This window comes from Diachasma alloeum, unplaced genomic scaffold, assembly GCF_001412515.2.
Source record: "Diachasma alloeum isolate Michigan unplaced genomic scaffold, Dall2.0 Dall_scaffold_00198, whole genome shotgun sequence".
Lineage (NCBI taxonomy): Eukaryota > Metazoa > Arthropoda > Insecta > Hymenoptera > Braconidae > Diachasma > Diachasma alloeum.
The window spans coordinates 474929-491853 of NW_021680363.1; the positions used below are offsets into that span (position 1 = coordinate 474929).

The following is a 16925-nucleotide window of genomic DNA, read 5'->3' on the forward strand; positions in this document are numbered from 1 at the left end:
TATAGGGAGTCGTGTGCAAGCAATAGCTATAATAAAATATGATTTTTTTAATCTCATCTTTTCCTCTCATCTTCTCACCCTCATCTTCCTGTGCAGGTTTTTGCAAAGAAAAGATATTGAAGGCTAAACATAAACGCCTTTTAGACATATCGTGAGAAACTAGTAAAATTCTCAACCACCAGTCTATGCCTCGTAAACATTCATTTTCATGCTACCTATTTTCCTCAGCGCTAGACGCATTTCCGCATTCTGCTTTCGATCGCCCCTAATCTTTGGATATTGAAAATTCAGGAGCATTATCGGGATCTCTGGTGAATGGAGTGTTTTATGCATCAGAAGACAGCTTTATAAGGCATTACGAGTGATGAAACGGAGAATTCTCGGTTTGTTTCGCTCCCCTCAGTGTTTCCTACGATAAAATGAGTGTTTCTCTGTTCGATCGTACCAGATAGAACTGGGAAAACTCGTAAATTCAACTTCTAGGTTTCTCATGGATTTCTCGCTGAACGATTTTTTTGTTTGGGAAAAAAACTTTTTCAAATTTATCAACGGCATCAGATGCAGAATGAAAATAGGTGGTTTCAACATCTCAGGCAAGATCATTATTGAAAAATTGAAGAAATGATAATGAATCTCACGGAAACGGATTCTTGTGGCGGAATGAGTTCAAATGAACAATTCACCCCTTTACCGAGGAAAACGCATCTAGTTCCCAATAAAAACCTCTAAATTGCGGAACACTGACGTACTCAAATCTAACAACACGTAAATAAAGGACATCCGGGTACTAAAATTAACCCTTAAGGGATCTCCTCAGTAATTTTCCCCACAAAACGACAATATGCTAGCGAACTGAAGATGTAATATAATAATCAAGAATGGTAAAAGGAAAATTTGAAAAAAAACTCTGAGTAGTTTTATCGTTTCGTTCGTTTACAATTAATCATTCTAGTTTCTACTTATACGTGGGCTTTATGAACGCTATTTTGTCCCTCACCCTGTTGACAATATTCTAGCCAACAAAGGAAGTAGCAAGTATTTTTCCAACTTTTTAACATATCCCATCAAATACCAAGAGTTGTTCAATAGGTCTCAACCTTCTCTACGTAAATTAAGGAAAGGGTTCTTGTTTTACGAGCCCTATTTTTTTCATTCAAGAACTTGCTTTTCCGGAAATATGTAGGTTTTTCTTGATTTCTCAATATAATGCCTTCTAAAGTCATAAATTTCTTGAAATCAGGAACTTGGTTCTGGAAACTAGAACCTTTTTTTCTCTGAATTAGAGAATAATTTTTGTTACCGGGATTAATGCAGAATGATTAACTGAATGTCGACTCGCCTCGCCCACATGATTGTAATTCCAAGAGGAAGTCGATTATATCTTCATAACTGATTTTTTAGGTATTTAATTTGGGTTCTAGGTTGACATTGTGACAGGTGTAATTGATATATTGTAATGAAAAAAAAATGAATAGGCCGGTCGCTCCCGGTGCGTGCGCGTTTTTTGGGGCGGGTTAAAGTGTCAAACTTCTGTCAAAACAACTTCGTTCCACCCATCACGTGTTATATTTGAGTTATTTCGAAGGAGTTATTTTTAATTGAATTTTCTGAAAGGAACCAAAAAATGTAAAAAAGAAATGCAGCTCTATGAATAAATCGATTATTTCACTATCTATTATTTCTAAATTCTCATTTTTGAATTAATGATATTTCTGTTTCTATCATTGATCTACTCCAGTGATGCCACGAGAGACTTTACGAGACATCACGAGACAATCCTTTGGACGGATTGTCTGTACCGTAATATACTAATCTAGTATAAGTCATATTAGTCAGATTATCATCACATGAGTCAGATAATACTTTTATTACCGTGGGACATACAGTATTTTATGTCATTGGGCCCGGAAACCGCGATCTCGCTTTGCTCGGTTAGATCGCGGTTTCTCGGGCCTAGTGACATAAAATACTATAATTAGTGACAATGTAGGCAACTTCATTTTTTTCCTGTGGAAAACCAAGAAGAAAGGTGATATTAACTGCATCAACATGATTGCATTGAGGTCCCTGAAGATGGTCTATGATGCCCCGTAGGGCAAACGTGAATATTCAAATTTTGACCTTCATGTGCCGCCCATAACGGTCAAACCTCAATCTTGAGATTTTGCCCCTTATAGTTGACGCTTGTGTAATGATCATGAAGGTCAAACGTCGAAATTAAAATTTTGATTATTAAGCATATGAAAGTACACGCATGAAAAAGTTCAATAGAAAACCTAGCGAATTCGCTAGAAAATTTTATTGGAATTGCATGTTTGATAGAAAAAAGTCAATATATTTTGAATTTCTGTTCGAATTTTTCTCTTGAGATTTTTTCTATTAGAATTACTGGGCACAAATTTGCTAAAGTTTTTCCGCTGGATTTTGTTTTGTTTTACATTACAGAATCCGAGTGGAAAAAATCTCAAGAGGAAAATTCAAACAGAAATTCACAATTTATTGATTTTTTCTTATCTAATATTCAATAGAATCAGCACAAAAAACAAAGGGAATTTTTCAATAGAATTTCAATAGAAATCCTATAGATTTTCTATAGAATTCCAATTTACACTTGTATTTTAAATACAATAGAATAAAATAGAAAAATAGAATAGAATAGATTACTTCATAGAATTCTAATAGGATTTTCTAGCGAATTCGCTAGGTTTTCTATTGGATTTTTTCATACGTGTAGTTCCAGTTTCGTACTGATCCCACTATGGATTTCGATGTTTTGAATCATTCATCCGTCAATTGTCGTAGATTGCATAAGAAAATTTTGAGAAAATTCAGAGATAAATGACGTTCCTCATCTTATGTTTTACAAAAATTGATCATAAAAAAACCGTTCTGATAAATAAGAACCGGAAGTTGGTTAAACTTCTGGAAAACTTATTTTTTAAATATATTATTGATTTATGCTAGAATTTTTCGAATCCTTACCGAGCTCTGATGTTTGATGACAAATTTTGCAACGGCTTCAAATAAAAAAAATTGTTAATGTACTTGATTACCCTCAAGTGAAACTCATAAGTGTCAAACGTTCACAGAAAAATATTGACTCTTGTCATCATTAATGTATTCGGCTTTTAGGAGTCCCCCTTGCAAGTTTATGCGCCTCCGGGGGTCAAAGAAAAGTATTAGCATTTCCCATCGTGAACAGCAATTTTCTATTATAGATAAGGGAGATAATTCTGTTTTGATTTCACACATCAATGATGCTTGCCCTGGTTTAATCGCAGGTCTCGTTTTGCCACATGATCTTCTGTGTCAGTGAACCTTCGATGAAGGAAGAAAACGAAGCAAATGCCTGGTGTTGCTGGGGCTGGTTTATTCGACCGGTAGTGAAAGATTCAAGTAGCGTGCGTTCACTTCATCACACCATTCCGTTTTTCCATTTTATTTATGACGTCAAATGCACGAAAAGGGAAAATTAACGTGAACAGTACACTTTGAAGGTTTTGGAGATATCTTTGAATAAATATGTACTGAAGAAAAATATTTTGTTCAGGATTCAGAGATGAAGGTGGAGTGATTAGGAACGGGGCTCGTTCCTTTTCATCACTGAAATCCGGTCCCAGGTTGATACATGTTTCTTATGAAATGAGAAAAAAAAAGTGAAGAGAAGAAAGAGGCCACTCCTGGCCGACTTACGTTTAACGGTTCCCCGAATCGTCTACTTTTATTCGCGGAATCTGGATTGGTGTTTCACATCCCGTCTGATGAATGGGATTTTTTCTCGGGATCACCTATTATTGAGGGGATTTAAGTCGCGTTTCAGTCCTATTGTCGTTTTTTCAGTGATTCACTTATAATATTGAAAAGATATGTGATTGATCGTTATAATATTTCGTGTAGACGGAATGTTTGAGTGGTTTTCAATTAATTTTTTTTGAAGATTAATCGAAGAATAAATTTCTTATTCTGGTTATTGAAAAAAATTGCAGTAGTAATTTATGAAAGAGGAACTAAATCATCAATCTATTTGTATTTTACTTCGAATGGCAAAAAAATTAAATCGGTTGGGTCTTTGAGATATTCAAGAAAATAGATTTAGATACAAATTTTGATATCTGCTAAGTTAAGTATCCGATTTAGTCAATTTTCAGTACGAAACATTGTAGTGCTACAAGCAAGCTTCACGGAAAATTTCAAGTTAATAGCTCGATTTTATCGAGTAGTTAACGTGCAAACAAGAACTTTAAATGAAAAACGAAAAATCGAAATATCGCGGAAACTGTGTGAACAGGTATGCACATTTTGATTGGTCGAGGTAAAAGACATCGAGACGAATATTTTGAAAAAAAATCTAAATCGGAAAAACGCTTGAAAAACGAAGGACGATTTCTCAAAAACTACTGGATCGATTGGACTGAAATTGAACACAGAGTGAGTCCTCATTAATACCTGTACTCTGATCAAATTAGAGATTTTTTTTCACTTGTTTTAGTCCTTTAACACTCTGTTGGTCGCGCCGTAAGTACCGCGCCGCACCAGCATGAATCGACATAATGGTAAATTTGAAAAATCTAGGAAAAATCTGAAAAAAATCAAGAGTGATCTAGATCGTATACTTGAAGAAGTCCCGTGAGATTTTTCATGCTCCGTGTCACCCTTAATTATATATTCAAGCTCAAAGTTGCCATGTTTTTCTGAAAAGTCACTTTATACACGGTACACGCACTGAGAAAAAAATATAATTTTGCCAATCATATTTGTTTCGGACAACCAAATGCCCAAAATTCCCATACGAAAACTCGCTTTAAATTCTTGTCGGAAGAATATTTTCTCCCAAAAGAAAATAGTTCACGCTCTAAAAACAAAGTTTGAACTGTCTACTCTTATGTATATCTTCGATCTCTGAACATTGAGGAGTTCTCGGAGACGTCTTCATGCTCTAAAGACACGAGATTGATCGTGCGAATTAATTCAAGCTCAGCCGCTTATCTAGACTATTCTGCGGAACAGGTGTTACGCATTAATTAACGCATGGCCATGAATTCAATTTATAGATTTATTCTTATTGCCTACTATTACTGTTACATAGAAACCGATGTAAAGAAAGGCGGTATTTACATTCGTGAAACCTACCATCAATTATTCTTCTTCAGAATAAAAAATTGGGTCTTCTAGTTAATATCATATGAACGATGCAGAACTATAATTGAATTCAGTAGTGCAGTGAGAAATCGTACCACACAAAAATATTAAAATCGTAATTTAATTCAAATTTTTTCTCAGCCTTTGCCCCTAAAATTGATAATCACGTAGAGAATTCTCAACAAAAACTCTCTTAAAATCTTTTCTCAAACCACAAAATGAGTGAGTTTGTAATAAAAATATTTTTCACACAAGAAAAACGTTTTCAATTTTCAAAACCAAGCTATTGATTTTAAGAAACTCATGGTTCTAACAGGCATTGTACTGAGAATAAGAAACTGCTTACCCCATTTTAGATAAACAATTCATAAAATTCAGTATCGAAAACTTACTTATTTCCAGTGAGAAGAGTTCTTGAATCAAAAACCATTGGGTTTTCAGATTAAGAATCAGTGTTTTCTTAAACTGAGACCACTCGAAAGAGATAAAATTCTGAAATAATTGAACTTTAATTCAACATTAATTGAGTCAAGGTGTTGAGTCAGTTGATATACTTCGAAAAACAAAGGATTTATAAAAATTAGTTGATAACTTTTAGAACACGAAAAATTATCAATTCAAGAACAAGAATGTTCTTAATTTGAAAACCTCAAATTCGTTATTTCAAGATCGCAAAATCAAGTGTGAATTCCAGAACCAACATATCCTTAAAATATGGGAAAACGTTAATTGTGCCTGAATTGAACTACATTTGCATCAGACTAAAGTAAAAATAATTAAACATTAACACTTGCTCCTCTAATTCTCAGGAAAAAATGCGGTAAAAGAAGTAAACATTTCACTTATTTCCAAGATGTTTTCCTAGAAACTGGAGCCTTTTTCTAAAACTTTTTGTCTTCAATTTAGAATCTCGAAATTTTTGAATTAAGGAATACTTGATCCCAGAATCAAGAATCTCATTCTTTCCGGCAGAGTTTCCGCATTTTCATTGAATAAATTAATGAATTCTTGACTTAAGAATTCCTTCCCCCCAATGTAACTTCCATATTCCGCTCAATAGGGTAAACTGCCCAGTAGATGGGCGCCTAAAAAACCGCCCAGTAGATGGACGTTTATATTTTAGAAATTGAAAAAAAAAAATGATCGAAAAAAAATCGCCATTCATTAGTTAAGAATCACAACAGTTAGTGAAAATTCAAAGTAACAATTCTCATTTGAGAACTACTGAGTAGCTTATCCTACCCCTCTCTCTTCCCACTAAAACTTAATAACAAGAAAAATTTATTCATCTTCTGCATCCTGCTCCTCCAAATGCTGGAGCTTCAGCTGTTTACTCCTGTCGACCTTCTCCACACTCTTCTCCTTCTTCCCCTTCTTGACCACCTTCTGCCCGACGACATACTCAGGCAGAACGATTTTGCTCCCCTTGAACACCGGTTTCTCCTCCTTATCCTCAACAGCAAGAGTTTCCCTCTGCATCGTCTTGGCCCAGGGTGTCCTGAAGGAGACCCTCGACGTCGAAGGACTGTCGGAGGCATTCCCATGCTGTTCCCCATCCACCTCCATGTCCTCGTTGTCCTTGGTCGCCTGTTCCTTGAGCCTCCTCGCTCTCAACCCATTCAGAAACGAGAGTGCAGCCTGAGTATTACTCCTGTCTGACATGTCCTCATTCGACACATCAGCAAGACTGTATTTTGCCCATTTGTGAGGGTTTCGAAGATAATCCGGGATATTTCTGTCTGCAAAGGGTGAAGGCAGGTCTGGTCTCTTGAAAATGCTCTCTTGACCCTTGAATTGTCTCGTCTCAGTCCTTCGACGTTTTCCTGGGGGTGGGGGCCTTCGAAATTGTCCAACTGCCAAGTCTGGATAGTCTGAGACTGGTTGGACTACATTGCAGGCTCTCTCTGCTTGCGATAATTCGTTGAATAAAGCCTTCTGACGATTTTCGAAGGACGAGTCCCCTCCTTGCAACGTGAAACTCGAGGGCGAGGGGATCTTCATGGTTATTTGTGAGAATCTGGAGATCAAAGTGGTTACAGAGGTAGTGTTTAATATTTTGGATGATACTGACATTTCTCGGATTCGTTTGGTTGGTATTCACCTGTGGGGCTCTTGAAGTGTCCTGGGAGAGTTTGGAAAACTATTCCAAATAATATCGAGAACAGTTTGTTGATTTTAGATGCTCATTCGTGACGTTTAAGAGGTTTTGATTGATTTGGATTAGTTTGGAGTTGATCTCGTCTTTGAAAGACAGACACTTTGTTTTGGACTGTTTTGGAAATTCGGGTTTAGGTGTTTAGGTTATGTTTAGGAACTCAATGGGTAACAAAAAATTTTAGTGCAACTGTCGATAAGTCAACTGCTGGATTGAGAGGGAATTGGTAAAACAGGACGATACGACACGATTGAAATTAAAAATTCAGTAGATTTTGTGCACAAGCATGAGAAGACAATTCTATTGGACTTCTGTTGAAAATTTTATTAGTTACTCGCTGATTCTATTAAAACATTTCGCAGATTTTAGGCATCTATTTAATAGAAATGTTCAGTAGAAAATGTTTTATAGAAAAAATTCAATAGAATTTTATTTTTCTATAGAACTTCAAATTTTCCCAGTTTTTAGTTGGATTTTGTAATGTGAAAAAACAAGAAGACAGAGTGAAGAAAGCAGAAAATTGATGACGAGGAATTCCTATCAAAAATTTCTCATGAAGTTTTGTAGAAAATTTACGCACGAAAAAATTTAACAGAAAAACCTAGCGAATTCGATAGAGCATTATATTGCATTTCTAGAGAACTTTTATCAGTTTTTGGTCGATTCTATTGAATCGTTCAATAGAAGATATTCTGTAGAAAATATCTCAATAGAGTAAGTTGTATAGAAAAATAAAATTCTAAGTTTTTTTCATTCTATTTTTCTTTTCGTTCCATAAAAAAATCAAACAAAAAACTTGGAAAGTTTGAGCCGAGGAAAAATCTATAGAAAATATCTCAATAGAATAAGCTGTATAGAAAAATCAATTTTTTCACTTTTTCTATTAATTTTTACAAATTAAAATTAGCAGGCATAAATTTTCTAAATTTTTCCCCCATTGGTATTTTTGTTATTTTCCATTGAGAAATTAAAAAAAAACTTATACTATTCATACCCAAAAAATGAACAGGAAATTCATACTTATATGAAGAATTCAAGCGCTACAATTTTTCAATCTATTCTATTTTATATATAATATATAAATAGAATATATTTTATGTTTTTGGCCGTCCAACTTCGAGGTTTTACGGGCCGAATTTTCCAATCTGTTTTACCATCTTGATCGAGGGAGCCACTTCCCACGCATACAAAAGATTTCGCTGCCTAGCAACCGCAAATGACAACTCAAACGTAACCTTTTGAAAGTATTTACTCCCCTATGACAAGTGTCACAAGTTCCCCGTGGGATCAAATCGAATGAAAAACGTGAATATAAAAATGTGTAATCTTGTTTATTGTCATGAAGACTGAAGAATCGTAATTTTTTTATGTTTGGAGCAGTCCCCAGTATTTTGAAGCATTTCACCCTCAACATTATTCACATTCGGAGTGTCTACGGTGTATTTCACAATCCAAATCGTCGGATTTTCTACGTGAAACTAAACAATAATGATCGCGCAGTACTGTTGTATAAAAAAGACAATAACACTCTTGATATGCGATCAATTAACGTTCCAACTGAGTATCAAGGACGCGGATTGGCGAGAATTTTAGCTGAGGTATTATTTCTCGATGAACAACATCAATGAAAAAATAGTGCTTGAATCAAGATTATTATATGGACCCAAGAGCTTTTTGGTCATTGAGCCGAGAATTTCGACGGTTTTTCTGCACTTACTTGAGAAATTACTATATAGGGATGGGTGGGGCAATATGGACACCAGATTTAAATAATGAGTTGAATTTGATCAAATCTACTGCCTCGAGTTCATTTAATGATTATTAAAACAAACACATTGTCATAAGACTGCGTCGTAGGAGTTGCAAAGTAAAGCAAAAACGGGGTAAAATGGATACCTTGATTTCTTCCTCAATTTCTTATGTTTCAACAATATTATTAAATTTCAGAAACACTAGTCATGACTGCGATTTTCAAATTGAAAAAAAAAACTTTTTTATTTTCGTTGTGGGGGGTGGTAAACCAAATTTTTCTTTGCTCATTTATCCTCCCCTACCCCCATTGTTTCGTTTGTGAGTAGAAAAGTAGACACGTAGATATCTTACAAATTTTGCAAATGGACAAAAGGTCAGTTGTATAGTGCGTGCAATTGTTCATTGAAAAAATAAATAATTTCAAAGTTATTTCAATAGTAAAACAGGAAATCCAAAGCTACTCTATATTTCAAACTTCAATGGAAAATTTAATAGAGTTGAAGTTTATTTGTTAATACTAGATCTGTGCGCGCGCTCATCTTTTTGTTGTGAAAATGAAGAAATAGAATATGAGAGCCCCATATGACACCGCTGGCCCTTATTTGATCCTGATTATAACCCTCGTAACTTCTTTACAAAGAGGCAGGCAATTTTTTTAAAAATGGACAAACTTTAATTTTTGATATCGAATAATTTGAAGCTCATAAAGAGTTGTAGAGAGTATTCTACGTTTCGAAAAATTCTCCAGCCGAATAAATGACGAATCAACATTCATTTGGCGAAAAAGTTCACATTGAATTGCAGTTTAAGTTCTCATTAAATTTCAGTTCACTTTCTCATGGAGTTTGACGTGAAAATGAAAATTTTTTATTTCAACGTTTCTGTCGCCTCCGAGGGTTCCATTGACATCTGAGGGGTGAATCAATATACAATCAACATTCACTTGGAAAAAAAATAATAATTTTGGCGAAAGTCGACTTTCCCTCTGACAAAATCCAAGATCTGACCCTTGATCCAGGTGAAAATGAAAATTTTTTATTTTGACATTTCTGACGCCTCCGAGGGTTCCATTGATATCTGAGAGGTGAATAAATACAGAATCAACATTGACAAAATCCAAGATCCACCCTTGATCCAGGTGAAAATGAAAATTTTTTATTTCGACATTTCTGACGCCTCCGAGGGTTCACTGCCATCTAAAGTGTAAACAAAAACCGAATCAACATTCACTCGGCGAAAAAATTCTAGCTGAAGTTCGCATCAAATTTGCGTTCATGTTCACATTATATTTGAGCCCAAATTTACATTAAATAGGGTATCAAGTTCACGTTGAATTTCATGCGACGCGTGTTCCATTGACATGTGGGGGGTGGAGGTATTCCCACGCTCTTTCATGACAAGACGAAAGGCTGAATAATTGTAAAACTTTTCTTTTGTTTTTCGTCAAAAATGGTATCAGCAGAAAATTTTTGAACTGTGGAAAATTGAATCCTGATGAGCTTCGAATAATGCGATAGTGAAAATCGAATTTGGTCCATTCTTACTCCATTCCTCTAACAGTTTGCACATAAAGCTGCCTCAAACTGAAAAATTTTTCGAAACGTAAAAAATTAGCTCTTTATGAGCTTCAAATTATCCGATCTCCAAAATTAAACTCTGTTTATTTTCGAGGATATTCCCAGCTAATTTGCAAAAAAAGTTTGCACCAACACTCCTTGAAAAAGCAATTAGTACGAAATTTTGTTTGTGTCCGAGACAATGGGTGACGGCGACGAAAGTAAAGAGCAGTAACTGTAACAATTGTAACGAAGGGATGTGAGTGGGAATCAGCAATACCTCGCCAAGCGTCATTACATTACAACTTATAACCGGTTTTTATACAAAATAGTTTCTACTGAATATTTCCTACGGAAAGGAACGCGCAGAAACATGCTAAGAAACATAATTTATTTTGCAGGCAGCTCTAACTTACGCAATCGTCCACGACTACCGAATAATCCTCACCTGCAAGTACATGCAGAACTTCTACCTCGCGACAAAGAACCGAGAGTTGGAGGAGCGTGTCATCGGCCCCTCCAATCTCCTCTCCCCATCCGCAAAATCTCTCCACCCCGACACGATCGACGATCTCCCAGACCCACAGGACCCCGTGAATTCACCCAACAAATAATTCTCCCACATCATACCAAAAATGGAGAAAATGGACGAATCAGATTACCAGACGCTCATCACCTGGTACTGCCAGCAGAGCTACTACACCAGTATGTTACGACAAGCGAAGGAAGCTGTTGACTCTTTCCCCTCAAGTGAAAACCTCAAAATTCTCCTCGCCCTCGCCTACCTCCAGACGAATCGTCCTCAGGACGCTTTACAACAGGTCAACGAGCTCATCGGCCCCGAGGACACGACTCTCCCCTCCCTCATCATCCAGAGTTTCGCTTATCGGCTCAACAGCAACAAGGACCGTTCAGTCATAACTCAGATCGACTCTAGGATTCGTGAAGATAGGAGAAAAGCGACCTCTACATCACTGTCCCGAACTGCAACAGTTCTTTTTCTACTGAAGAAAGTAGAAAAGGCGAAGGAATACGCAGAAAAGGCCTATAAAATGCACCCTCACGATCTCGACGTGCTCTTGATAAACTCATTAATCGACTTGAACGTCTCCAAAGGTCAACACAATTACCTATCCACCATCCAGAAAGACCACAGTAGACGCTTGAGTGTCCTCCTAGCAACTGCAAAGTCCCACGAGGTCAATGGCTCCCACGAACAAGCTATCTTAATCCTGAATGCACTGATCGTTCGATACTCAAACTTGTGCATTCCGCTGATCGAAAAAATGGGAAATCAATTAGCCATGAAGGACTGGGATCAGGTCCTGGAGACATGCAACAGGATCCTCTCCATCGACTCCAACGATCTAGATGCCATCAAAGCTAAGACTGTCGTAATGATCTGCAGAGATGGGGATTACCCGTCTGCAATCAAGACCCTCCAGCTATTCTTCAGAAACTTAATCCTAGCTGAACCCAAGAATGTTGAATTATTCGTGAAGAACATCCAGTTGTTCACGAGGACAACGAACAGGGACAAAGATATTCTCCTAGAGCTTTCGAGAATCACCGAGAAACTCATTCAACAGAACCCGAATTCCAGTGAGCCGATGATTGAACTCGGAAATATTTACTTATTGATGCACAGGGTGAAGGAAGCTGAGCACTGGTACAGAAGTGCAGTGAGGATCGACGAGTCCTCGTTCTCGGCTCTCATGGGTTTGGCCCACTGTCAAGTTCTGGAGACCACCCCAGGATCTACTGACCTAGCTAGACAACAGCTGGACTTCCTCATGGAGGTCCAGTCCAACACTTTGGACCCAAAACTGTACTTCATGTCAGCGAAACTAAATTCAAACGATCCGACCAAAGCCTTGAAGTACCTCGAAATGGCAATTGAACTGATCCTGAAGAACTCGTCGAACTTACCTTATGGGTATCACTACCTGGTCGAGTTGAACCCAGTATTTTCCCTTGAGATCGTGACGGAACACTTGTGCAACTCGCCAACAACGACAGTCAGCGATACCCAGAACGAAAAAACCTCTGAGGAAGATAAACCAAGTTTGATCCTATTAGCAATGATTACCGAAGCTTGTTCTGGCTGTTCCGAAGCCTTCCTGCTCCTCGCAAAAGCAAAGATGCAAGCTGGGGACTTCGAGGGGGCGCTAATGACGCTGAAGCGGATGCTGGATAGCGTCGATCCGGCTAACGCGCCTGCGCACCTGTTAATGGCGCAGATATTAACCCGCCAAGGGAACTATCAATCTGCGTCTCAAAGCCTCGAAGTGGGACTCAGCTACAACTTCAAAGTCCGAGACGACCCAATTTACCACTTGATCTCTGGAATTGTTGAGAAACAAAATGGCGACTTGGAGAGTTCCATCACTAGTTTGCGAACGGCGATGTCCCTGATAGACGCTAGAGTCAAATCACAAGAGGCAGCACCACTCGACTCGATCTCATTATCAGACCGAGCAACTCTGTATTTGGAGTTGATATCAGCTTACAGTCAGCTGAACAAGTTCGATGAAGCATCTGCCTTGATGAACGAAGCCAAGTCCCTCTTCTCTAATACTGTAGAAGAAGGGAGAGTAGTTATTGGAAACGCAGAGTTGTCTTTGGAGATGGATGAGATTGACCGATCGATCAACTATTTGAGCCAGATTAAGCCGAATGAGCCGTACTATCTCGAAGCCCATACAAAGCTGGCGGAGATTCACCTGCATCATAGGAAAGATCGTCACGCGTTTGCGAAGTGTTTTAGGGAGCTGGTGGAGCATTGTCCAGGGTCGAAGACGTATAGTATGCTGGGGGATGCGTACATGGCGATTCAGGAGCCAGATCGGGCTATTGAGGCTTATGAGCACTCGTTGAAGGATTGTCCTGGGGATAGAATACTTGCGAGTAAAATGGGGAAGGCTCTGACAAAGACTCATCAGTACAATAGGGCGGTTAATTATTATAAAGAAGTGGTTAGGAATAAGGGGTGTGGGGAGCTGAAGCTCGATATGGCAGAGTTGTTCATGAGGATGAAGCAGTTCGATAAGGCTGAGGGGGCTTTGGTTCAGGAGTTGCAGGAGGCGAGGGGAGCTACTGATCTAGAGCATTTGGAGATGCGGGGAAGGCAGCTGTTGCTTCTTGCCAAGGTCAGGGAGAGGTCGGGGAATATTCAGATGGCTTTGTCGACGTTGAAAGAGGCCAAGGAAAATCAGGTCAGGTGCATTCAGCGAATGTCGGTAAACGCTTCGGTGACTGCTCTTAAGCAGACGCTGGCGGAGATCTGCTTGACTATGGCTGATCACGCGACTGCGGTCAGGGATTGGGACCAGGCGATTGTGCATTATAAGGAGGCACTGCAGCATAAGCCTGCGGATATCAAGGCTTTGTTGTCACTGGCGAAGTTGTATATGCAGATTAATGAACTGGATAAGTGTGCGGCGAGCTGCACGGCGCTGTTGACTGCTGATCCTAATAATGAGGCGGCCTCCGTCATGATGGCCGATCTCGCGTTTCGGAAGGTGGATTTTGAAACTGCCGCGTTTCATTTCAGGCAGTTGTTGATGAGGCGACCGACTTATTGGACGGCCCTTGCGAGGCTCATTGAGGTTTCCAGGAGAACTGGTAATTTTTGTTTTCTATGTTTAATTTGAAGACGTGTTTGTTAGATTCCTGTTTGGAAAGAGTAATTAGCGAGATGATTCAATATTGAACAACATGTGAAGACTCTACGGTTCTTCTCGGTTCGCATTCGTTTTGCTACTTTAGTATAATATAATCAACTTTGAGCCCATTTAATAATAAATGACTTTGTCGAACGAATTTGGGGCTCAGTAAATGATGAAGAAGGATATAAAAGCAGTGGTGCGTCCGCGGACTAAGAATGAAGATGAAAAAAAAATAATGAGAAAGGAGGAGACGATCGTACATGAAGGTGGTTAATAGAGAGGAAAAACGCAACTACACAACACTACTCCCTCTCTTGGAAATTCATCGCCCCGATAATAACGGACCTGTTAAAGGCAATTGTAGTAAAATTTGAGTAAATCATTAAGTGCAATAGTATTTCAATTATCTGAGTCCTTCAACCCAACTCTTTCAAAAACCCAGATGGACAATAGGAGAATGATAGAGAAGGTTTCACTCGAAATATTTCATTTGGTCTTTGCGGGAAGATAAAGGATAAGGTGATTTAATAATAATTGCACGACTTTATAAAACGAAGGAGATGATCGTACATGAAAATGTTTGGGGGAGGGGAAAAGAACATATGCCGGAAATCTGACCGGTTATAGCGTCACAAAGTGGCATAAGAAATGCTGGCTAGCGCTCCATTGGTCACATATGCGGAGAGAGGAGTTACCGTCATCCATTGGATAAGGCGCACGTGAACATTGGATTAGCTTGGCTCGAGCTATTCTGTGATTGGTCCAGCGTTCCGCCACCCTTGTGACGTCATTAACGATTTCAACGCGTTTGAAATCTTCAATTTTGGGCAAATAATTATTAATTAATAATCAATATTTCTAATGTTTATGAATTGAAAATTAATCATTTGGGGCCGAAACTTGAGATTAAAAATAAATAAAAAAATACGGCAAGTTCCTATTGAGGGAAATAGTTAATTGTCCCTCGCCAGAATATTCGCCAGAAAAGTTTTTTTCGGCCTAGTGACGAAATATACTATTTCGGCACGAGGTGAACGTAGCAGCAGTCTCAAAAATTGCATTTTTGGATTATTCCGATCATACCGGGTTGATATAACACAAAAAATCCAAAACTTAAATTTGAACAATTACAAAGCTTCCATTCGGAAAGAAAAATCCAATTCATCAATCTCATCTTCATTGTTCGCAGGTAATATCGATGATCTAGACGAGTGGCTCTCTCGAGCAGAGTCCGCAACGGAAGGATCAAACCGGGACGCGGGATTCTACTACTGTGCCGGCCTCCTCGACTGGCGAACTGGCAAACTAAACTCCGCGCTAAGAAACTTCAACGCAGCAAGACGTGACCCAGAATGGGGACAGCAAGCAATTTACAACATGATAGAGATTTGTCTGGACCCAGACGACGACTCCGCGTTATCCAGCGAGGCCTTCAACGAGGAAGACGCCGAGTACCAGGACTCTCGTACGATGGCCCTGAAAACAGCCCAGAGACTTCTTCAAGAGTTGAACCCGAAGGGCAGTCCCCACGAGATGTTGACTCACAGACTTTTGGAGAACTTCTTCCTCCTCACAACGAAGATCAAGACGAATATTGAGAAAGCCCTCCAGGATTGCACAGCCTTGGCCAGCCAAGAGACATTAAGAGATCATGTGGGACCAGCCCTGGGGCTCGCCACAGCCCACATTCTCCTCAAACAGACCCCAAGAGCCCGAAATCACCTGAAACGAGTTGCCAAGAACGTCTGGACCTTCGAGGACGCCGAATACCTCGAACGGTGCTGGCTCCTTCTCGCTGATATCTACGTGCAATCGAATAAATACGATCTAGCTAATGATCTTCTTCGGAAGGTTCTTCAGCACAACGCCACCTGCGTCAGGGCTTATGAATTATCAGGACACATCTCCGAACGGGAACAAAATTACAAAGACGCTGCTGTGCAATACGCTCAGGCCTGGAAATTCGGTGGGAAAACTAAATTATCGGTTGGCTACAAATTGGCGTATTGCTGTTTGAAAAGTAAAAAATATGCTGATGCTATTCAAGCGTGCAATGAGGTACTCAAACAGAATTCAGATTTTCCGAGGATTCGAAAAGACATTTTAGAGAAGTCTATTCATAATATTAGATCGTAATTTTTGTGGGGTTGAGATTGGAGGAGTTTGGGCTGTCCTGGTGGGACAGCTCCTGCAATAAAATTTGTTTTTGAAGGCACATTTTCGTTGTTTCTTTTGTTTTTTATTACCTTTTTACCCCCATTTTACGTGTTCATGAGATTTGTTAATTTATTTAATGTCTGAGATTATCGTAGAGAAAGACATTTAAGGCCTTAAACTTTAAGACTTGAACTAGCTTTAAGACTTCAAGTACAATTCGGTAGTGAAGCGGTAAACCGAGTTAAGTCGATTTTGACTATTAGCCAGTTTTTGCTGAATATCTCGGAATCTAAGAGAGATAGCAAAATTTTTCTCATGACTTTTTTTATAACGCTCTATTGGCTCTACAAAAAAGGTCATGACAAAAATCTTTCTATCTCTTTTAGATTCCGAGATATTCGTCAAAAACTAGCCAATAGTAAAAATCGACTTAACCCGGTTTACCGCTTCGCTACTGAATTATTGTGAATGAAGTTGTGTTTTGAGGGATGAGACTAG

General features: G+C 38.6%; 3 protein-coding genes across 3 annotated transcripts; 2 read left to right on the forward strand and 1 right to left on the reverse strand.

Moving 5' to 3' along the window:
- Positions 1-6268: 6268 nt before the first annotated feature.
- On the reverse strand, positions 6269-7332 carry LOC107048909 (protein TSSC4). Its single transcript, XM_015272356.1, has 2 exons — positions 7241-7332; positions 6269-7156 (listed from the first exon to the last, which is right to left on the reverse strand). The coding sequence occupies exon 2, from the start codon at positions 7138-7140 to the stop codon at positions 6421-6423; it is 720 nt and encodes a 239-aa protein (XP_015127842.1). The 5' UTR covers positions 7141-7156; positions 7241-7332; the 3' UTR covers positions 6269-6420.
- Positions 7333-8536: 1204 nt separating this feature from the next.
- On the forward strand, positions 8537-11242 carry LOC107048883 (protein NATD1-like). The gene is made up of 2 exons (XM_015272324.2): positions 8537-8892; positions 11004-11242. The coding sequence occupies exons 1-2, from the start codon at positions 8662-8664 to the stop codon at positions 11214-11216; spliced, it is 444 nt and encodes a 147-aa protein (XP_015127810.1). The 5' UTR covers positions 8537-8661; the 3' UTR covers positions 11217-11242.
- LOC107048882 (tetratricopeptide repeat protein 21B-like) lies at positions 11222-16473 on the forward strand. The gene is made up of 2 exons (XM_015272323.1): positions 11222-14226; positions 15460-16473. Exons 1-2 carry the CDS (start codon positions 11238-11240, stop codon positions 16404-16406), a joined length of 3936 nt encoding a protein of 1311 aa, XP_015127809.1. The 5' UTR covers positions 11222-11237; the 3' UTR covers positions 16407-16473.
- The last annotated feature ends 452 nt before the right edge of the window (positions 16474-16925 follow it).

What these genes read in the sequence shown, in the direction of transcription:
- LOC107048909 (XM_015272356.1), bottom strand. Translation starts at nt 7,140, where the DNA reads ATGAAGATCCCCTCGCCCTCGAGTTTCACGTTGCAAGGAGGGGACTCG.
- LOC107048883 (XM_015272324.2), top strand. Translation starts at nt 8,662, where the DNA reads ATGTTTGGAGCAGTCCCCAGTATTTTGAAGCATTTCACCCTCAACATT. An exon ending in TGGCGAGAATTTTAGCTGAG is followed by an intron (nt 8,893 to 11,003) that starts GTATTATTTCTC and finishes TTTATTTTGCAG; the next exon opens with GCAGCTCTAACTTACGCAAT.
- LOC107048882 (XM_015272323.1), top strand. Translation starts at nt 11,238, where the DNA reads ATGGAGAAAATGGACGAATCAGATTACCAGACGCTCATCACCTGGTAC. An exon ending in TGAGGTTTCCAGGAGAACTG is followed by an intron (nt 14,227 to 15,459) that starts GTAATTTTTGTT and finishes CATTGTTCGCAG; the next exon opens with GTAATATCGATGATCTAGAC.